At 43.9% G+C, this 23769-nt stretch overlaps 1 protein-coding gene across 5 annotated transcripts in view; it reads left to right on the top strand.

Moving 5' to 3' along the window:
- Positions 1-23769, top strand: part of LOC132772495 (protein sidekick-1-like) — a 1018253-nt gene that overhangs the window by 848931 nt on the left and 145553 nt on the right. For 3 of the 5 annotated variants that reach the window (XM_067461407.1, XM_067461408.1, XM_067461406.1), the window contains exons 31-34: positions 3109-3212; positions 8450-8520; positions 16198-16336; positions 18262-18321. In XM_067461407.1, the coding sequence (XP_067317508.1) occupies positions 3109-3212; positions 8450-8520; positions 16198-16336; positions 18262-18321 (374 nt within the window). The remainder of the gene's footprint in view (positions 1-3108; positions 3213-8449; positions 8521-16197; positions 16337-18261; positions 18322-23769) is intronic. The other 2 variants (XM_067461410.1, XM_067461409.1) reach the window with 1 other exon arrangement.

Below are 23769 nucleotides of genomic sequence, written 5' to 3'. Positions count from 1 at the left end.
CCCAATCATAAATGATGCAGAACAAGAGTGCTCTGGGGAGGATGAAGGGTTCTCTGACACAGCTGAATGGATTGTCCTTGATGAATGCATGGGGGATGTCTCTGAGGATGAGGCCAGTCCAAAGCTACAGAATTCAGTCCTGTTGATTCATTTGGGAACCAATGATCCTGCAAGGCATAGTCTACAAAAGGTCAGAAGGGATTTTGAAGCTCCGGGGAGAACACTAAAGAATCGCAATGTACAGGTTGCCTTTTCATCTCTCCTCCCAGTTGCACGACGTGGTCCAGGAAAGGAAAGAAAATAATGGAGGTAAACAACTGTCTCCACAAATGGTGTTGTCAAGAGCATTTAAGCCTCCTGGACTATGGTCTGCTTTACCAGGAAGATGGGCTTCTGACACGGAATGGGTTGCACCTCACCGAAGTTGGAAAACATGTCTTACTGAGAGACTCGCAAACCTGATCAGGCAGACTTTAAAGTGTTTAGTTGGGTGCTGCAGTGTTCTGTCCTAGGCCCGGTGTCCTTCAACATCTATCTTAGTGACTTGGTTGAAGGTTTAGAGGGTGTGCTTATCAAGTTTACAGATTGCACCAAATTAGCTAATACTCCAGAAGACAGCATCAGAATTCAAATTACAGAGCTGGGCCAAAACTAACAATGAATTTCAACAAGGAGAAATGTAGGATACAGAAAAAGTGAAATGCAAAGATACGGGATGGGTGACACCTGGCTCGACAACAGAGTTACACGTGAAAAAGATCTTGTGAATCTTATTGGACAACAAGTTGAACATGAGCCAACAATGTGATGCAGTAGCTTCAAAAACCAATGGGATTTTGGGCTGTATCAAAAGGAATATAGTGTCTAGATAGAGCGAAGTCATGTTGCCTCTCTATTCTGTTTGGGCCAGACCTCACCTGGAATGCTGTGTCCAATGATGGGCCTCACAATTCAAGAGGGATATTGACTCTAAGCTGGAACATGTCCAGAGAAGGTGAATAAAATGATAAAAGGTCTGGAGACCATGAATCCCTCTGAGGAGCATCTTAAAGAGCTGGGTCTGTTTAGCCTGCAGAAGAGAAATTTGTGAAAATTTGTGAAAATTCTGGGCACCACAATTCAAGAGAGATATTTACAAGATGGAATGTGTCCAGAGGAGGGCGACTAAAATGATCAAGGGTCTGGAGAACAAGCCCTATGAGGAGCGGCTTAAGGAGCTGGGCATGTTTAGCCTGAAGAAGAGAAGGCTGAGGGGAGATATGATAGCCATGTATAAATATGTGAGAGGAAGCCACAGGGAGGAGGAGGGAGCAAGCTTGTTTTCTGCTTCCATGAAGATTAGGACAAGGAACAATGGCTTCAAACTACAAGAGAGGAGATTCCATCTGAACATGAGGAAGAACTTCCTGACTGTGAGAGCCGTTCAGCAGTGGAACTCTCTGTCCCGGAGTGTGGTGGAGGCTCCTTCTTTGGAAGCTTTTAAAGAGAGGCTGGATGACCACCTGTCAGGGGTGATTTGAATGCAATATTCCTGCTTCTTGGCAGAATGGGGTTGGACTGGATGGCCCAGGAGGTCTCTTCCAACTCTTTGATTCTATGATTCTATGATCTTAAAATTTCTCTTAGCAGTTGCTCAAAAGAGAGCGAGTGTGGTGCAGAGGTTTGAGTATTGGAGTAATACACAAGGAGACCATGGCTTGAATTCCCATTTCGACATGGAAACCACTGTGTACCTTTGGGCCTATCACTTTCTTCTATCCTCTGATAGAAAACAAGAGCAAATTCTGCCCAAAAAACCTCCTTGTCATGGTTTCATTGTAGTGTCAACATAAATCAAAGATAACTTGAAGTCCAACAACAGTGGCTCAAGATATTTTGGATCCTGGGACAGAAGACTAGATTGTGTACTTGTTGATAATAACACTATAATAAACTTAATTATTTTCCCTTTAATTGGTACCCAAAATGCTGTTTTGTAGGAACATACTTAAAATAGTAGGCTTATCAGTATTCCCCAAGTAGTGAACAGTTTCTGAGCGGCATCTGATTATCTCAACTACATCCCTTGTGTTTAGTGTGCTTTGCTTTTGGATTGGTCATTGGAAGGAAAACTTAATTTGTCTGATTGCTGGAGCTCAAGTCTCTGGGAAAAATCTCATTATGGAAGGGAAAGTAAGCTATTATTCACAGGGAATATATGTTTCTCTTGTTTCACCCCAGATTTGAGATGTGCATGGCAGGCACAAACAGAGCGGGTGAGACTATTGGTTTACTTGTGAAACCTTGTCTCATTAATGTTTAACTGTGCTGCTGAAGAAGACCGCACAGATTCCTTTGCATTAGTATCCTAATTAGCCATTCAGTCTTGAGCAATATCTTTCTTGAGAAGAGGGTAGGGGCTTGTGGAGTGATGGAAGTTGTGGGAGAGAACCGGAATCCTCTTTGTGTTGAAGAGTTAAATGTGGTTCGGACTCGAAGCAAGACACCTTGGATACTCTGGGCTGCAATTAGGGTTTCTTTGAGGACTTTTGCTTTGTGAAAAGCACGATTGGTGGGAACGAGGGGCAGGGCCTTCTCGGTGGTGGCCCCACAACTCTGGAACTCCCTCCCCAAGGACATCAGGCATTCCCCAAAACTGGCAGTCTTCAGAAGGAGCTTGAAAACATGGATGTTCCAGTGTGCCTTCCCAGATTCAGGAATCCCAAGCAATGTTCCCAATGCATTTTATGAGAGAGCTAGAATTGTCTGCACACCCTTCAATTCCCAAAATATCCATCCTACCTCACCTGGACATGCCCAGCATTTTTAGAATTTTAACCATTACATTTGGCCCTGACACAGGTTTTTAACAGTGGCGTGTTTTTGTTATTGTTCTGCTTTGTTATGAGTTATTTATTGTTGCATTGTATTGTTGTTGTTGTGTTTTTGCTAATGATGTACTTTGGGTTCGGCCTCTTGTAAGCCACACCGAGTCCTGCGGGAGATGCTAGCGGGGTACAAATAAAGGATTATTATTATTATTATTAAATGGTCAACAACAAGAGACCTTGGAAAAGGAGCAAGGGAGAAGGCATTTATTCCTGTTTTCTACATTTTTCCAACTTGCAGGCTGAATCCATTCACTTCCTACAAGCTGCGTCTGAAAGCAACCAATGATATTGGAGACAGCAATTTTGGTGCCGAGACAGAAGCAGTCACTACGCTTCAGGATGGTAAGACCCATAGCATGCAGGTTGCCGATCTCGGACAGGAACTGAGAATGGCCATTTGACACTGAGAATACTTTACCTAGTTCATCCTAGGGATATCATTCTTAACTAATTTCATTCACCGAAGAACTAATGAGTACATTTATTCCTGCTGCAAAAACGGAACATTTTTGAAGACTTTTCACAATTCAGGGTCTCTTCTGTGAAAAAATCACAAATTGTGCTTTGTTTTTGTCACACAGCTAACAATTTCTGTATAGGGGGTGGCATTGTCTGTGCAAAAGATAGTACTTCTGCACAGAAATGTTATTTTCAGTACAGAAAATCCTATTTGCTCTGCCAAAAATGCTGTATTTGGAAACTTATAGTGCAAAAAATTCAGAACCTTTTGGTGTCAAACCCAGCATGTTTTGCACAGAATATACGAGGGGTATTTTTTAAGTAAGGTCTGTTTGAACATAAGTACACAACGAACATTTGTTTCAAAAAAGTAAATTTATTTTCAGAAAGTACATACTTCACTCTATTTTTCGACATAGTTGCCACGTTTGTTCAAACACTTATCATACCTCTGAACCAATTTTAAAATACCCTCTTCACGAATCCTCACTTCAACTGAAGCCACCAAATCATCTTTAATCAAATGTATTTATTTATTTATTTAAAAATTTTATATGCCGACCTTCTCACCTCTCTTGAGGGACTCAGACCGGTTTCCAACCGTAAAACACATACAATCAGTTAACATCATACTTCATATTGCAATAAAACATTAAAAACATTAAAACAGCAAAACAGCAATTGCATTCAATAAATACAATGGTCAGTCGTCCCACTAAATTTGATGTTCATCATCCTCCATCCAATCTCCGGGTGTTGTCTCACTCATCGAATGCCTGTCTCCATAACCACGTCTTCACCTGCTTCCTGAATGTCAGGATAGAAGGGGTGGTTCTGATCTCCTGTGGGAGAGAGTTCCAGAGTCGAGGGGCCACCACCGAGAAGGCCCTGTCCCTCATCCCCACCAGACGCACTTGCGAAGCCGGTGGGACCGAGAGCAGGGCCTCTCCAGACGATCTTAATAATCTTGATGGTTCATAAGGGAGAATATGTTCAGAGAGGTAAACAGGGCCGGAGTCGTTTAGGGCTTTATAGGTTAACACCAGCACTTTGAATTGTGCTCAGAAGCTAATTGGCAGCCAGTGGAGCTGGTGTAACAGTGGAGTGGTGTGCTTCCTGTACCCAGCACCCGTTAGTAGTCTGGCTGCCAAAGAAGGGCGACCAGAGTGGTCCTCATCATGGATGTTGTCACGGCCATCTTTGAATTGTTGTACCCACTTACGTGCTTTGCTTTCACTCATAACAGTATCACCGTACAAGTCACAAATCTGTCAATGAATTTCTGCAGCAGGCAGGTTCCTTCCTGACAAAAACTGTATCACTGAGCGAACCTCACATGCGGCGGGTGAGTTGATAGTCCTAAACATTTTTAAAGCACAGAACAGAACCGTACAGGTGAGCTACAGAGCGGAAATTGAGCACAGTTGTTCCCGAGGCATGCCGGTACACAACGCATGCGCTCATTGCGGTATGTGCGCGAACTACTAGTGTCTACAACAAAACGGACCTTACTTAAAAAATACCCTTCGTGTATGCTCAAAAGAAAACAAATCACACAGAGAATAAGTCCCAAACTATGAAAATTCTCATGACTAGGATTTTCCTCAACAAGTTTTCCATTCACTCAAGAAACTCATGTTCCAAATGTGTTTCAATATTCCTTATATCCCTATTTCATTCATTCCTAATGTCTCTCATTAACATTAGAGCTCAGGAATTCCAGTCGTCCAAAATTCACTATATAGATACTGTTGACAAAGTTTCCCCTCTTTAGTAGTCCAGCTCTCCCACGGTGCATGCAGCTAATGAATCTTGCTGTCAGAGGCCCAGAAACTGAATTAAACCCAGTTTGATTTGTCTTCCAGGTTCTGTGCTAACTAACCATTATCTTTCCTGAAATTGAATAATTTACTAAGGGGCATTAAAAATGAATGCAGAATTGAGTGTCTGTTTGTAGAACTTTATTCAATTGCTTTCTCGCCAAATCTACTTCTGTGCGGCACAAGTGCTAAATTGTTGGATGAGGGAGAGAGGGGAGGCAGGGCAGAATCTGAGGATGGGAGAAGAGAAGGCTCTGAGTCCCGGCAAAGCTACATTATGCTGTGCGCCAGTCGTGAAAAGCTATTCGGGTCTGGCTTCCAGAATCCCTTGTTTTGTGAGGGAAGAGGATGGGATCCAAAACGAGGATGCATGCCCAGAGCCCTTCCCAATATTGCATGGAAAGAGGCAGTCTCGCCAAGTGCAAGATTTCACTAGAGAGGGCTCAAGACATGAATTCATTCCACTCAAGAAATGCAATGCCACTCCAGATCATGCTCATGCCTTTTCAACATGAGCCAAAATGAGGTTCATATTCCACTCTTGCTTTTTGATGGTGTTGTTGTTTGGCTTCAAATCATTTCCAGTTTACAGTGGTCTTTACGCGAACTTATCACATGGTTTTCTTAGCAAGATGCATTCACGGGGGGGGGGGGGGTTGCCTTTGCCTCTTTCTGAGGCTGGAAGGGTGTTGCTTGCCCAAGGTTACTCAGTAGGTGTCTATGACTAAGGTTTGAATTGTAGTCTACTCAAACTATTACTTACTTAGGCGATCCCTCGTTTTCCGAGGAGGATTGTCTTCCAGTGTTCTTGTGGGTCCGTATGTGGCTGCGGATCCCTATTCTTGCTCTGCATCTTCTTCCGCAGTGAGGGCATCGGTTTCCAGGTGGAAGGCGGTCTCGGTTGGGGTTGGCTTGACACGCCTTCCTCTTGCCACACTTTTCCCTTTTGCCCTCCATTCGTGCCTCTTCAAATTCTGCAGCACTGTTGGTCACAGCTGACTTCCAGCTGTAGCGGTCAAGGGTTAGGGCTTCCCAGTTCTCAGAGTTTTTAAGGTTGGCTTTGAGCCCATCTTTAAATCCCTTTTCCTGTCCACCAACATTCTTGAGTTCGGAGTAGAGCAACTGCTTTGGGAGACGGTGGTCGGGCATCCGGACAACGTGGCCGGTCCAGCGGAGTTGGTGGCGGAGGACCATCGCTTCAATGCTGGGGGTCTTGGCTTCTTCCAGCACGCTGACTTTTGTCCGCCTGTCTTCCCAAGAAATGTACAGGATTTTCCGGAGGCAGCGCTGATGGAATCGTTCCAGGAGTTGCATGTGACGTCTGTAGACAGTCCACGTTTCGCAGGCATATAGCAGGGTTGGGAGGACAATAGCTTCTATAAACAAGCACCTTAGTATCCCTACGGATGTCCCGGTCCTCAAACACTCTCTGCTTCATTGGAAAAAAAGCTGCGCTCGCAGAGCTCAGGCGGTGTTGTATTTCGGCGTTGATGTCAAACTATTACACTACACTGGCCACCCACAAATTCATAGGTCCCTGGATGAATGGGACATAACATGAGGCCCCACAAGATTATTTCTAGAATATCTTCATATCCAGAAGTCATTTCTGTTGCCCTATCCCATTCCCCAAGATGAAGCCTGCTTTGCTTGGGGAAAGCAAGAAAGAGAACATTTGAGTATACTTGCTGATCCAACCGTTTCGCAACTTTTTGAAAGAGTTTGCATTCATAAGTCACCCAGAAGACGCGCAAGAATTTAACAGTCCCCTTTTAGTGCCATGCATAAAAACAACATTAGCGTAAGTTGCCTTGTGTTGTGTTGCTATCCAAACACACCAAGTACCTCCTGTGAACCCACCAAAAAGCTCAGAGTTTGTGTTGATTCCATATTGTGTCGCAGAGCTGGGGGGTATTTCTACAAATCAGGCATTGTTGCTTTGCTGAAATGTGAAATCCCATGTTTATCAGTGATAGGATTTGTCTTTCTTAGTTGGGTATGTCAATTTGACAGCAGTCCAAACAGATATGCAGCTAGCCCCATTTAGCCATCACGCAAGCCCAAGTGTACCAGGGAGCGGACTCCAAATGGAGTTTGGAAACTAGTCATTCTTTGATTCTAAATTGCAATTTTTTCTATATTAACATCTCTTAAAATAGAATCATAGAATCAAAGAGTTGGAAGAGACCTCATGGGCCATCCAGTCCAACCCCCTGCCAAGAAGCAGGAATATTGCATTAAAATCACCCCTGACAGATGGCCATCCAGCCTATGTTTAAAAGCTTCCAAAGAAGGAGCCTCTACCACACTCCGGGGCAGAGAGTTCCACTGCTGAACGGCTCTCACAGTCAGGAAGTTCTTCCTCATGTTCAGATGGAATCTCCTCTCTTGTAGTTTGAAGCCATTGTTCCGCGTCTAAGATGTGTTGCATCTTAGAATTGCAGGTGTATCTTATGTATTTCATTTGGTGGTAGTGGTGCTGAAATTAAGGTGCATCTTACAACTACTGTTGTTTACCATTGAAGAATTGTGGTAGTTTGTGACACTGCATGACAGCTGAAGTGAGGAATCTGTCACTCAAGAATCAAAACAAAACTGGTCCCCAAAGGAAAGAAAATCAATATTATGGCCTATAAGCCCTTGGATGAGCTCAACCTTGCTCTTTGAATCCCAGCCTTATCTTGAATGTGCACTGCTTCTCTCGTTGCTCTTTTTTGTTTCCTTGCTTGTTTGTTTGTTGCGGCAAGCTAACGCAGGGGATGTTCTGGAACTCATTCCCATGAATTTTAAGTCGTCCCACTTCCCTCCATCCCCTTGCACACTTTGGGCTGAATTTGAAAGAACCCGGCGCACCCTCTGGCCTCCAGACAACAGAAGTGATTAATGGGGAAAGCTTCTCACCTCCTCAGCAACCTCAGAGGATTTATTTTGCCAAGCGGAAACGGGTGCCGGTACTGGAGCGTTTTAGCGTGGAGAGCTGGGAGCACTTGATAAGCTTCCTCGGCTTTGTCCCCAACGCATTCTGTGCCTTTGCTGCACAGGTAGGATAGGCGTTGAAAGCAGGCTTAGGCGGATAGACCTCTGAAAGCAACGGGGCAGTGTGTGTGTGTGTGTGTGTGTGTGTGTGTGTGTGTTTGGGAGGGAGAGATGCTCTTCCGCTTCTCTGACATTGGACAACACAGCGGTGCCTGCAGCAATGCATACAAGGAAGATAGCAAGGAAGGAAGGACGGAATAAACTTTAATAACAATTGGGGTTGTTTTTTAAATGTATCTATGATCACCTTTTTTTCTCTTTCAGTCCCAGGTGAACCACCCAGTTCTGTGTCTGTGATCCCGCACACAACATCCTCTGTCCTTGTGCAGTGGCAGGTTAGTAAACTATCAAAGGTTCATAGAATCATAGAATCCTAGAGTTGGAAGAGCCAGGCGTCCCCCATTCTGTATCTTTGCATTTTGTTTTTCCTGCCAAAGTGGAGTATCTTGCATTTGTCCCTGTTGAACTTCATTTTGTTAGTTTTGGCCAATCATCTCTCTAATCTGTCAAGATCATTTTGAATCCTGCTCCTGTCCTCTGGAGTATTGGCTATCAGAGTGATCTTAATGCAGCTGACACTCAGCCAGCTGCGTCACAATCCCAGTTGGGGGTCACCACAACATGAGGGACTGTATTAAGGGGTCACGGCATTAGGAAGGTTGAGAACCACTGATCTAGGCTAACTTCTCATTGAGAGCTGGAGACTTGTGCAGTCAGAGATGAAACCCAACACCAACCACCTGGAGAACCGCAGGTTGAAGAGACCTGTAGATGGAGGTATCCCGCAACTCCATCCATCTGTATCCCCTTCTTTACTGCCACTCGGGCACCCCATTGCCATAGAGATTAGAGAAAGGCAAGTGGTGACCAGGCGAGATCCAGCTGGAGGTCCACTGAAGGAGAGGGAGAAAGGAGCAGAACTTCATGTTCCACCAGGTCAGATCAGGATCCCAGCTTTACTGTTACATTACTGCTGTAGCGTTGGTGTTGAGCGTGTCATTTACAGCATAACTTAGCGCACATAAAAGCAATAACACGCTCAGTTTCAAAATCCTGAACTAATGTGAGGCAAGTTGGCTGTGTTTACCCAAGCGCCATGCCTCGGTATCAATCAGCGACCCGGCTCCCAGTCAGCCACACAATGGAACAGACGGGGACGTGAACGGAGGAGAATGAGTGTGGCACATGTGGGAAGAAAGGTTGATCCCGTTGATAGATATGGGGTGGATAATGAATGCAAAATAGGTAGTAGTTTAGATAATTGGGTGCTTTTTATTTCATGAAAATGTAATGGGATAGTTGCACCCAAGCCACATCAAGGGAATTGAAGGCAATTACATGTCATTACTCCGCTTATGTTATTTGGGTACTCAGCAATTTAGACACACTGTAGTTTTCAAATAAAAATGTAAAATAAGCTTATAGTCTAGCTAAATGCTGAGAAAAACACAGACGGAATCCAAGTTATTTTGGGTTTCCCTGCACAAAATGACATTTTAATGGTTCTGAAGGGAATGTGTGCTGCAAAATTAGATGTTGATGCATTAAGCTCCCCGCCTGATTGTTTGAAGCCCACCTCAGAACAAATGGAGACTGTTCTGTTGAGGAAACGGGCGATTCTGGGGCTCGGCATTGATGTCTGGATGCCTTTCTGGCATTCAAATTAATGGGTGTTGTAGGTTTTTTCGGGCTATATGGCCATGGTCTAGAGGCATTTTCTCCTGACGTTTCGCCTGCATCTATGGCAAGCATCCTCAGAGGTTGTGAGGTCTGTTGGAACTAGGAAAAAGGGTTTATATATCTGTGGAGTGACCAGGGTGAGACAAAGGACTCTTGGGTTGTTGTAGGTTTTTCCGGGCTATATGGCCATGTTCTGGAGGCAATTTTTCTCCTGACGTTTCGCCTGCATCTATGGCAAGCATCCTCAGAGGTAGTGAGGTCTGTTGGAACTGGGAAAAAGGGTTTATATATCTGTGGAATGACCAGGGTGAGACAAAGGACTTTTGTCAGTTGGGCTAGGTGTGAATATTTCAACTGACCACCTTGATTAGCATACAATGGGCTGACTGTGCCTGGAGCAAACTCTTCTTGAAAGGTAGATATCCCTGCCTGTTTCCTCTCTGCTGCTTTTGCTGTTGCAGTTTTAGAATTTTTTAATACTGGTAGCCAGATCTTGTTCATTTTCATGTTTTCTTCCTTTCTGTTGAAATTGTCCACATGCTTGTGGATTTCAATGGCTTCTCTGTGTAGGACTCTTATCTGCTGGAGCTAGGTGTGAAAAGAATCTGCGAAACCCATCTCCTTCAAGATGAACTGAACCACCTCAACTGGGCTCCCCAGGCCAATGGAGACTCCGCCTCAGACATCAGAAGAGCTGCAAGACCAAGAACAAGCCACGAGAGTCAAGACAAAGACCCACCCAGAGGGAAAGTGTTCTTGCCAGACATCAAGGGAGCCACTGACCGCAGAGGGAAACTGATGAGGAAACACAACATACAAACTATCTACAGATCCACCAAGGAAATCCAACAAATGCTACGTTCAGCAAAGGACAAGAGGGATTCTCTCACTTCTGCAGGAGTCTACCGTGTACCATGCAGCTGTGGACAAGTCTACATAGGGACCACCAAACGCAGTAATGCCCAGACACGAATCAAGGAGCATGAAAGGCACTGCAGACTAATTCAATCAGAGAAGTCAGCCATAGCAGAGCACCTGATGAACCAACCTGGACACAGCATTTTATTTGAGAACTCAGAAATGCTGGACCACTCTCACAACCACCATGTCAGACTACACAGTGAAGCCATTGAAATCCACAAGCATGTGGACAATTTCAACAGAAAGGAGGAAACCATGAAAATGAACAAAATCTGGCTACCAGTATTAAAAAAACCTCTAAAATTGCAACAGCACATCAACAGAGAGGAAGCAGGCAGGGACATCTAATTACCTCTCAACAAAAGTTTGCCCCAGGCACAGTCAGGCCATTGTATGCTAATCAAGGTGGTCAATTGAAACATTTACACCTAGCTCCAGCAGACAAGAGTCCTTTGTCCCACCCTGGTCATTCCACAGATATATAAACCCTTTTTCCTAGTTCCAACAGACCTCACGACCTCTGAGGATGTTTGCCATAGATGGAGGCGAAACGTGAGGAGAGAATACCTCTAGACAATGGCCATATAGCCCAATAAAAGCTACAACACCCAGTGATTCCGGCCATGAAAGCCTTCGACAATACATTCAAGTTAATGCTTTGTTCCAGTCTATTTCTTCTTTGCTCCGAGAATGTGTCCGGAATGCACAGTGTAAACAAATTGTTGTTGTTGTTCCTTGACACCGTGCCGACTGCCACTCATAATCACTTCACCTGGCGCTGCAAATCCTCTGGGCCCATCTTAGAAACAGATAGAAAATCCTAAATAATCCATTACATCAAAACCTGAGGATTTTTTCCATGAAAGACAGATAAGAGCGAGATGCCCTGACCTTTCCACAGAGTCCTTTTTCCGAGGCAGAACTATGATTATCAAGGCAAAGAGGAAAGATCATCCCGTGCCATTTATTTCCCAGGCCTTTGTGTGCTATGTATCTTAATAGCTTCTGATTCTGATATAAGATCCGAGCCCCAGAGAGAACCCTACCGGCTCTCTATTGAATAGAGACCTGATATCAATCTGGAAGCTTTTTTTTTTTATTTAAAGGGGAGAAATAAAATTAAGGCATTATATGGAACCCTCATTATCAGAACCTTGATTATCTAAAATAACTAGTTAATTGAATTGGCCGCCTGTCCCCTACCTAGATTCGGATCAAGGCAGCCCCATCCAAAGTCTTTGTGCTTATTCAGATTTCTAATTAACCACATATTGAAGATGTTGCACTCGATGGCCTGGGAGAGAAGACATATTGCAGCACAATCCAAAAAAGTGACTTTCCCAAGTTCTTCTTGTGGGACAATTTCAGCAAATGGTACCCAGAGATTCCTGCTCCCAGCTTTTCTGCATATGTTTGTGTGTGTGTGTGTATCTATATACATAGAATCATAGAATCAAAGAGTTGGAAGAGACCTCATGGGCCATCCAGTCCAACCCCATTCTGCCAAGAAGCAGGAATATTGGGTTGTTGTAGGTTTTTCCGGGCTATATGGCCATGTTCTGGAGGCAATTTTTCTCCTGACGTTTCGCCTGCATCTATGGCAAGCATCCTCAGAGGTAATGAGCAGAAATATTGCATTCAAATCACCCCTGACAGATGGCCATCCAGCCTCTGTTAAAAGCTTCCAAAGAAGGCGCCTCCACCTCACTCCGCGGCAGAGAGTTCCACTGCTGAATGGCTTTCACAGTCAGGAAGTTCTTCCTCATGTTCAGGTGGAATCTCCTCTCTTGTAGTTTGAAGCCATTGCTCCATTGCGTCCTAGTCTCCAGGGAAGCAGAAAACAAGCTTGCTCCCTCCTCCTCCCTGTGGCTTCCTCTCACATATTTATACATGGCTATCATATCTCCTCTCAGCCTTCTCTTCTTCAGGCTAAACATGGCCAGCTCTTTAAGCCGCTCCTCATAGGGCTTGTTCTCCAGACCCTTGATCATTTTAGTCGCCCTCCTCTGGACACATTCCAGCTTGTCAATATCTCTCTTGAATTGTGGTGCCCAGAATTGGACACAATATTCCAGGTGTGGTCTAACCAAAGCGGAATAGAGCATGGGGAGCATGACTTCCCTAGATCTAGACACTATGCTCCTATTGATGCAGGCCAAAATCCCATTGGCTTTTTTTGCCGCCACATCACATTGTTGGCTCATGTTTAACCTGTTGTCCACGAGGACTCCAAGATCTTTTTCACACGTACTGCTCTCGAGCCAGGCCTCATTGTCCCCCATTCTGTATCTTTGCATTTCGTTTTTCTTGCCAAATTGGAGTATCTTGCATTTGACACTGTTGAACTTCATTTTGTTAGTTTTGGCCCATCTCTCCAATCCAACAAAAATGTAATGTTCGTTTGTGGGATTAACATAACTCAAAATCCACTGGACGAATTGACACCAAATTTGGACACAAGACACCTCTCAGGCCAATGAGTGACCATCACTCATAGAAACACTGAAAAACACAGTAGAAGAGACTTAAAAAGCCAAAAAAAAAGCAAAAACATGCTACAGCGCATGCGCAAAAACGACTCCCCTGGAAAACAAAATACACAATAACATATCCACACTCTCTTCCAGACTACAGCTCCCAGCATCCCTTAGACCAGCCCTGTTAGGAGAGGAAGATGATCCAAACGCACTGCTTCCAAGCTGCAAGCTTTCTTCTCCTTGGATTTCTTTGGGAGCATCCCAGTCCCTGCATATTTCCAATTTTGTATTCCTGGACTGCAACTCCCAGCAATCCTCCAAAAAGATAGATTAGATAGACGTAGATAGGTAGGTAGGTAGGTAGGTAGATGGATAAGGAGGAGTGCTGAGAGTTGCAATCCAGAATAGGTAGAGAAGGAAGAAAGGGAGGAAAAGAGAAGGAAAAGAAAAAAGGGAAGGAAGGAGGGAAGGAGGGAAAGAAATAAAGGAAGAAGAAAAAGGGGGTGGGAAGGTTGGCCACAGCAATGTGGGTCGGGGACAGCTTGTGTGTGTGTGTGTGTGTGAGTATCTGCACTGAGCAAACGTGTTCAAAACAGAGGCCTTATATGCTGTATTACAAGCATGGTGAAATAGATTTCTTCCATTGCCCCCTAGACTGTGTCTTCTTCTTGTCTCCTGGAATCTTCTCTCAACTTGAGACTGGGATGTGTTATCGAAGGGTTTCATGGCCGAAATCACTGGGTTGTTGTGTGTGTTTTTGGGCTGTCTGGCCATGTTCTAGAAGCATTCTCTCCTCATGTTTCGCCCACATCTATGGCAGGCATCCCCAGAGGTTTTGAGGTCAGGTTTTACAATGTATTGTAATGTAATATAGCTGAGTGATGCACTGCTAATAGGCTTCTATTGGAAATGCTGAGTCATGCATTAACTGTATATAGGGAATCATTTGGGGAATGTGTTCTGACCTAGTCCAGGTGATTGTGAATGATGTAATCCTGGGTCTGAGTTAAGTCAATGAGTTGGGGAGCAATCAGAGATTGCTATGTGTAAAGGTACAGAACTGTATATAAGGAAGTCATGTACAGTGTATTCTCTCTCCTTTTGCTGTGATGCTGTTCATCGAAGGCTCTATGTAATTGATTAAAAGAACCTGTCTGCTAAGACAAGATATAACTGTGTGCTGTGGTAAGTTTGTAGTGTCATCTAGATTGGAGGGGAAAACAATAGTAAAACTGACAATGGCTGGGCATGTGTTCAAGTGTCTGTAAAAGAGTTCCAGAGTGACTGCAGTTTGTGGGAGCAGTTGACTGAAAATACTGTGCAGGAAGAAGCTACTGGAAAGTTGTGCAACTGATCTGCTGCTGAATTGTGAAATTAATCTCAACAGTTGGAAACTAGAAAAATGGGGTTTATATATCTGTTAGGCCTGGGTAACAACGCAAAAATATGTTTCTAAAATCGATTTGTATTTGGGGGGTTTTTTTGTTTCGATATTTAAAATAATTACAAAATTTTCCTTTTAAAAAGTTCGATATTTACGAAATTTCGTAAATGGTAAAAAATTAACGAATCGATTTCCGAAACAATAACGAATCGATTCGTTAATGGCGGACGCGACCGCGAAATACGCTAAAAAACCTCCAAAAACTTCTGAAGCTTCCCTCTCCCTCTGTTCTTGACTGTTGGTGTGATATTATAATTTTTTTTCACTAATTAAACCATAAAACTGGCCCAGACATGCGGAAATAATAACGAAACGACCTCAGAACAATAACGAAACGAATACAATAACGAAATACGAAGCATTTACAAAACGTGTTTAAAAATTCGTTTTTTTTAATGATTGCTCCAGAATGGTTCGTTATCGTTTTGTAATTGGAAAAATTAACGAATTATTAACGAATTACGAATTAACGAAACGAAACCGCCCAGGCCTAATATCTGTGGAATGTCCAGGGTGGGAGAAAGGACTCTTGTCTGTTGGAGTTGGTGTGAATGTTAAAATTGACCACTTGATTACTATGTATTTTATTGTGTTGAATTGTAGGCATCAAACGTATGCCAGTTGAAAACCGCCCTGAGTCCCCCTTAGAGGGTTGAGAAGGGCGGGGTAGAAGTACCCGAAATAAATAAATAAATAAATAAATAGATTAGCATTTAATGGCCTAGCGGTTTTCAAGGTCTGGCTGCTTCCTGCCTGGGAGTATCCTTTGTAGGGAGGTGATTAGCTGGCCCTGATTGTTTCTTGTCTGGAGTTCCCCTGTTTTTGAATGTTGTTCTTTATTTACTGTTATGATTTTAGCGATTTTTTTAATACTGGTAACCAGATTTTGTTCATTTCCATGGTTTTTTCCTATCTGTTGAAATTGTCCACATGCTTGTGGATTTCAGTGGCTTCTCTGTGTAGTCTGACATGGTAGTTGTTAGAGTGGTCCAACACTCTAACAACTGAAACAGACAAGAGTTCTTTCTCCCACCCTGGGCTTTCCACATATATACAAACCCCACTTGCCTAGTTTCCAACAGACCTCACAACCTCTGAGAATGCCTGCCATAGATGTAGGAGAAACGTCAGGAGAGAATGCTTCTGGAACATGGCCATACTGTCCAGAAAACACACAACAATCCTGAGACTGGGATGTTTGTGTTCCCCAGGTAGACTACCCTGGTCTCTTGCCATATTTCTTTTGTGAGGGAACCTAAACAATCCCCTCTTTGATCCTGCAAAATCACTTTGACTGGAAGGTTGGCCATGCTATCTGAGAGTTTCTGGAACTTAGAGCAGCTTTTCCAGGCCTGGTATAGATCCAGCTTGCTTGAAAACAAGTTAATCTGTAGGACGATTTCAACAATATTTGTCTTGATGTTGTTTTGGGTATCTAACATGAGGCACAAATTGATTCCTGAAACCTTTTAATGGAAACTTTTTTGTAGCCTCCAAAGGCTGAGAGCCTGAATGGCCTTCTCTTGGGATATCGCATTTATTACCGGGAGTTGGAATACGAAAGCATGGGATCAGGACCAGAGTCCAAAATCCTTAAAAACCCATCAGCTTTACGAGCAGAGCTTACACGTAAGTAACCAATGTGTCAGTGTGTGTCTGTGTTGCTCTTTCAGTGTAATCTGGTTACGAGGGTTGAATGAAAAGTAATGCCTCCACCTTCATAACTCCTCAACAGATGGCAGTACTGGCTTGTTCAGTAGACTCTTGCGCATGCTCAGTTGTTTTGTCATTTTGTGAGTGTGTTGTTGTGTTGTTTTTTATTTTGATTCAATTTGCTTGTACCTTGTGGGTTGTGGTAGGTGCATGGGAATTTTGGTTAATTTTCGTTGGGTTTTTTTTTGAGTTTTGCTGTCCCGTTGGATGCCCCTTACAGATTTATATATATAGATTATATTAACAATGTTCTCTTTTCCCATATATACTCGGAATAGGTTCCAGTCCGTCTTTTTAATTGGTTTTCCATAGTGTCTTTTAAAGAGTTAGGTCAATTCGTCCATGTTCATTATTTCCATAATTTTAGTCATCCATTGTACGTTTGTAGGGATTTCTTTCTGTCTCCACATTTGGGCATAAGTTATTTTTGCTGCTGTGTGACATAATTGAAGAGCACTTCTTTATTTGTTTCCATCTTTTCTTCTGAAAAACTCAGGAGAAATATTCGGGTTTCATTTGTAATTTAATGTCCAAAAGTTTCTGTATTTCTTAGTAAATTGTCTTCAAAAAATTTTAAGCCACATTACACGACCACCACATGTGGTAAAAACTTCATTTGACTACAGTCATTGAATTCTTGACAGCAGAAGGTGTCACCCCAAAGGAGATTCATCAGAGAATTGAAATTGTTTATGGTGATTGTGTTGATGTGAGTACTGTGCTTCATTGGGCGAGTAAGTTTAAAGATGTTGAGGTGACAACTTCTGCTGTCAAGAATTCAATGACGGCACGTTGCTTAAGTCACATTGACCGACCGTCTGCGCAGGGTTCCATACTTTGCACTTTAACAACACAACCGTTCAATGCTAAGGCTTCCTGCCAAAATGGAACTGTAGAAGAGAGTCTACCGAACAAGCCAGAACCTGCTGCATACCAGTACTGCCATCTGTTGAGGAGCTACGAAGGTGGAGGCATTACTTTTCATTCAACCCTCGTAGTTGCTAGCCTCTTCATATTCTGAGTGAAAGCTTAAGAAGGAAGGCTGGTTTGTTTGCCCCTTTGTTGAAGGCATCTGTTGTTAAAATGGTTAATGAAAAAGAGTGATTTGCACTTGTTCTGACATTTATTCTGTTGCTGAGCTGAAAGGTTTACAATACGTCCGAGGAGGTCATCCAAACAGCACTTTCCTCCCTCCCTTTGATCCACGGCACTCGCAATTACGCCCAGCTTTCTGCTGTTTCCATCTTGTGGCTACCCTAGTAGTAAATCAGGTGTCCAAAACTAGCTGGCCTAGTCCATCAAATTAAAGGCTGTATCGATTGGGAGAGCAGGATCAAGGGTGGAGGGGGAAAGAGGGAGCCTCATCCGTGCGGCGGAGTTAGAACGTCGCCTGCTGTGCATTCCATCCGTATCACAGGCGTATACGTGCGAATGAAATCACAACATGAAAATGCAGGTGCCCTTTCAAACCCCAAAGTATACAATCTCTGCAAAATACCTGCATTATCTAAACCTAGCCCTAGCTGGATATTGGGGGATTCTTCTTCCCTGGTGCTTTATTGTTTTGGTCCGGTTATAGCATTCCGTGTCATTTCCTATTCCCTCGTACTGCGTGCCTTCTCTGTCTGGCAAGGAAGATGAGTGAACCCTTGTGACTGATGATCTTTTGGCGTGTTATCTGAAAATTGATGTGGCTTTTATTGCCTCGCGAGGTCCAGTCCTCAAGCTTAAAGCCATTTACGGGTGGACGGCGTTGTTTCCCTCTACCTGCGCTGTGTGTCATTTGCGATAACAGTCTTCCCTGCACTCTAACCACTTTCTGCTTTGCTTACCCCAAATAGCCCAGAGCAGCTTCAAGACAGTGAACAGCAGTTCTGTATTAACGACGTATGAATTAATACGTAAGTGTGTGCATGCCAACACGGAGTATTGTTAGATGCAACTCTTTGCCATCGTAACGGTTTCTGGTGCCGTTTCCAATTTGTCCTCGGGGGATTTCGCTCGTGGGATCTGCTTTCAAATACCTACTCTGTTGACACCTTTTTTCAGTATACCGGGTGTAGGCGACAGAGATAATTCATTCTCTTTTTAACGCAAAACATAACTCGAGGAAAAGTGCATTTTATTTGTCGTGTCAGATTAACCAGTCAATTATATTACATTTCTAACAGAACAAAGCAAACAAACAGACAAAATACAAAACTTGAGAGTTTGGTAGTTGATTAAATGTCCTTTGACCAGTATCTGGCCACTTGGAGTGCTTCTGGTGTTGCCACAAGGAGGTCCTCCATGGTGCATGTGGCAGGGCTCAGGTTGCATTGCAGCAGGTGGTCAGTGGTTTGCTCTTCTCCACACTCGCATGTCGTGGATTCCACTTTGTGGCCCCATTTCTTGAGGTTGGCTCTGCATCTTGTGGTGCCAGAGCGCAGTCTGTTCAGTGCCTTCCAAGTCGCCCAGTCTTCTGTGTGCCCAGAGGGGAGTCTCTCATTTGGTATCAGCCATTGGTTGATACCAATGGTTCTGGGTTTGAGCCTGCCACTTTTGGACTCTTGCTTGCTGGGGTGTTCCAGCGAGTGTCTCTGTAGATCTTAGAAATCTATTTTAGATTTAAGTCGTTGACGTGCTGGCTGAAACCCAAACAAGGGATGAGCTGGAGATGTCTCTGCTTTGGTCCTTTCACTATTGGCTGCTACTTCCTGGCGGATGTCAGGTGGTGCAATACCGGCTAAGCAGTGTAATTTCTCCAATTGTGTAGGGAGCAGACACCCCGTGATAATGCGGCATGTCTCATTAAGAGCCACATCCACTGTTTTAGCGTGGTGAGATGTGTTCCACACTGGGAATGCGTACTCAGCAGCAGAGTAGCACAGCACAAGGGCAGATGTCTTCACTGTGTCTGGTTGTGATCCCCAGGTTGTGCCAGTCAGCTTTCGTATGATATTGTTTCTAGCACCCACTTTTTGCTTGATGTTCAGGCAGTGCTTCTTGTAGGTCAGAGCACGAGAGAAGCCTCCTCGCAGGATTGCAAGACATCCGGGCATCCCCTGGGCAACGTCTTCATAGACGGCTGATTCTCTCGTCACAGAAGCGACAGCATGCAAGCAAGCGACCAGGAAAAGTGCAAATACTATAGATTGGATGTCCTGGTAGCAAAATGTATGGACCTTGGTTCATATTTCTAGGCCACCCAAGGGTTTCTTTCCTATACCTGAATGCTGGCTCAGATCCTCAGCTACCCACAGGGCTAAATTAGAACGGGCCTGAAGAAAGTCAGGTCATCACGTAGAAACCCGCACAGTTGGAAATGAAGAAAATGAGGTTAGATGGCTTTAAAGGCCTGCCTGCTTTCTGGTGAGGACAGATCTGTGTGGCGTGCCTTGGAGTGAAGCTGAGAAGGTCACCAGAGAGATTTGGCCCCACAGATTTGGTTTCCCTTTCTCTTTCCCAGCATTTCTGCTACATGGAATCCCCTGTGAATATTCAGCCGCTGATAAGAAAGGAACTGAATGGAGCTTCTGTCAGTCTGACGGAAACGTTGTGTTTGCAAATGGATCTTATAACACCTTAGAGACTAACTAAGAGAATGAGTATGGCAGCATAAGCTTTTGTAGACAAAGTCAACGTCCTCAGATGCATGTCAGGAAGTAAACACAGGACTTTATCACGCCAAGGCAATATTCCACTACAATCATGTTAACTCAGATAATGGATACGTACCAGGTAGAACCCTTTCAGAATGGCACATCTCTTCAATAGCTCAATTGCCTTGGGTCTGCAATCATATTTATGCACACTCATGTCACCCAGGCTTTCTGCACTACTCCAGATTATTATTTCTTTTATATTTATTTTTCGTGGAATTTTAGCATGAAAAACAAACAAAATGTATGTATAGATAAAAAGGCTCCCTGGTGGTGCAGCAGGTTAAACTGCTGAGCTGCTGAACTTGCTGACCAAAAGGTTGGTGGTTCAAATCCAGGGAGAGGGGTGAGCTCCCACTGTTAGCCCCAGCTTCTTCCAACCTAGCAGTTCAAAAACATGCAAATATGAGTAGATCAGTAGATACTGCTTCTGCGGGAAGGTAACAGTGCTCCATGCAGTCATACTGGCCACATTACCTTGGAAGTGTCTATGGACAGCACCTAGAATCATAGAATCAAAGAATTGGAAGAGACCTCATGGGCCATCCAGTCCAACCGCCTGCCAAGAAGCAGGAATATTGCATTCAAATCACCCCTGACAGATGGCCATCCAGCCTCTGTTTAAAAGCTTCCAAAGAAGGAGCCTCCACCACACTCCGGGGCAGAGAGTTCCACTGCTGAATGGCTCTCACAGTCAGGAAGTTCTTCCTCGTGTTCAGATGGAATCTCCTTTCTTGTAGTTTGAAGCCATTGTTTTGTGTCCTAGTCTCCAAGGAAGCAGAAAACAAGCTTGCTCTCTCCTCCCTGTGGCTTCCTCTCACATATTTATACATGGCTATCATATCTCCTCTCAGCCTTCTCTTCTTCAGGCTAAACATGCCCAGCTCCTTAAGCCGCTCCTCATAGGGCTTGTTCTCCAGACCCTTGATCATTTTAGTCGCCCTCCTCTGGACACATTCCAGCTTCTCAATATCTCTCTTGAATTGTGGTGCCCAGAATTGGACACAATATTCCAGGTGTGGTCTAACCAAAGCAGAATAGAGCATGGGGAGCATGACTTCCCCAGATCTAGACACTAGGCTCCTATTGATCCAGGCCAAAATCCCATTGGCTTTTTGGCTTAGAAATGAAGATGAGCACCACTCCCCAGTGGCGGTCATGACTAGACTAACCTTTACCTTTACCTTATAGATATATTAAAATGGAAACAGCCAGCTTGAGAATAGTAAGAGGCAGAGGAGAGATTCCCACCCTCAGATATCATGTTACTGCTAGCATGCTGGCAGAAAAATGGAAGGGGCCCATCTCACTAAGGCATATTGTTGAATCTTAGCAGGGTTGTGAACTATTCATGGTTTTTGTCCACCAGTAGCCAGGGATGGGAGAATCATAGGGATGAGGCACATTGGAGCGAGATGCTCCACAGTGACATGTGATAAGTCCCTCTCCAATGCCAGTTTGCCTGCTACGTGTGATAAAGTCCTTAGCGCAACTGAGAAAGTAGACAGTGTGTGAAAACTTATACTACCAACTTTGTTATTTCAGCTATACACTGAGGTGTTATAAAATCCCCTTGCTGACTAATACAGCTATTGCCAAAGGTTTTCATGGCCAGAATCACTGGGTTGTTGTAAGTTTTACAGGCTGTATGGCCATGTTCCAAAAGCATTCTCTCCTGACGTTTCGGCTGCATCTATGGCAGGCATCCTCAGTGGTTGTGAGACCTCACAATTTCTGAGGATGCCTGCCATAGATGCAGGCAAAATGTCAGGAGAGAACGCTTCTGGAACATGGCCATGCAGCCCGAAAAACTTACAACAACCAAGTATCACAACTATGTCTTTGTCTTTTGTCTGTTTTATGTTCTGTTGAGACCTCTGGTCTTTTGCTTATCTTCAAGGAGTTCCAGAATTTCACCTTCACTGTTCGGTTGAACAGGAACTCATAAAAAGACAAGGAGCGATAGAACGAAGCAGAATGCAAGGCAATGACTGGATAGGGATGGCAATGACATTAGCTGGCATCATAATTTATTATCAAAAAGTCTTTAAGAAATCTTACGCTGACAAAATTAAACAGCCACATTAAAATCGTAAACACTTAAACATTGGTAGATCTCAGTAAGGAGGCAGGATCGAAATCTATCTCAGTTGCCAGTAGCAGGGTATCCATGAGACATGAGGATATGAGAATTAGATGTTCAATGTATTGTCGAAGGGTTTAATTGACAGAATCACTGGGCTGTTGTAGGTTTTTCAGGCTGTATGGCCACGTTCCAGAAGCATTCTCTCCTGACGTTTCGCCTGCATCTATGGCAGGCATCCTCAGAGGCTGTGAGACCTCACAACCTCTGAGGATGTCTGCCATAGATGCAGGCGAAATGTCAGGAGAGAATGCTTCTAGAACGTGGCCATACAGCCTGAAAAACCTACAACAACCCAGAATTAGATGTACTTAACTAGCATATCTGATCTCCTTTTCCCTACAGTTCTGATCAAGATAGATATCTTTCCCTTCCTTAAGTTTGGGGGCTGTTTTCCTCCCCCATCATTCACTGTCCATCTTAAATTCTGTGCTTTCATACAGCGCACCCATAACTCCCAGCTGTCCATCCTCATGGGTTTTCAATCCACTGGGCAGTTTGTTCTGATCCCTGTTCTGCACCAGAGTCCCCACTGGGCTACGTTTTTGTGCCATGCTTCAGTGCCATTTTTTCACATATTGCTATGGAAATATATCACATTGTTTGCAGCTCCAAACACAAAGAGGGGGGGGGGGGTTCTTGTGTATATACTGGGAAGGGTTTCAAATCCCCATAAAACTGTCAGCTTTCTACAATATATCAGATGCTTTATATTTATTATGCTGCAGAATTTGAGCAGTAGGACGATACCATCAGTTGTCTGTCTACCTGCAACTGACAGTCAACACGTTGGTTTCTGACTCAGAGATGTGGGCAGCATATTTGCAAATACTTCAGGGACTCTCAAATGAAAAGGGATGCCTATTAACCTTGCAGAATCTTTCCCGGGATAATGATTTGGTGCTGATGTTGGAAGAGTAACTTCCATGCAACACGAAAGAGGGTGCACAGATCACATAATGTTCCTGGGATTTTCAGCTGAGCATCTTTCACAAGCTTCCCAGATGATCTAGTAGGTGGCCCAATTTGCACATGGAGATCCCAGAATCACCATAATTGACAGGTTGCTATGATGGCATGCAATTGTGCTGAAAAAATGGTATCAGGGCTGTGTTCGCACATTATTATTATTATTATTATTATTATTATTATTATTAGAAACACAACAAGATGACTCCACAGCAGACACTCCGCTGGCTATTGAATTGGATCGCATGTCAGACTGTGGACTGTGTGATGTATCGGCAAATAATGCGTGCATATCCCAGTAAGGTGGCCTTCTGCAGCTGGCAGATGGTAATTTAGTCAGCGCCAATTGTGTTTAAGTGCAGGCCAAGGTCTTTAGGAACTGCACCCAGTGTGCCGATCACCACTGGGACCACCTTGACTGGCTTGTGCCAGAGTCTTTGCAGTTCGATCTTTAAATCCTCATATCATGTTAGATTTTCCAGTTGTTTCTCTGCAACCCTGCTATCACCTGGGATGACAACATCGATGATCCATACTTTGTTTTTTTAACACTATCGTGAGGTCAGGAGTATTGTGCTCCAAAACTCTGTCAGTCG

The sequence above is a fragment of the Anolis sagrei genome, chromosome Y (assembly GCF_037176765.1).
Source record: "Anolis sagrei isolate rAnoSag1 chromosome Y, rAnoSag1.mat, whole genome shotgun sequence".
Classification (NCBI taxonomy): domain Eukaryota; kingdom Metazoa; phylum Chordata; class Lepidosauria; order Squamata; family Dactyloidae; genus Anolis; species Anolis sagrei.
This window is presented reverse-complemented; position numbering and strand designations above follow the sequence as displayed.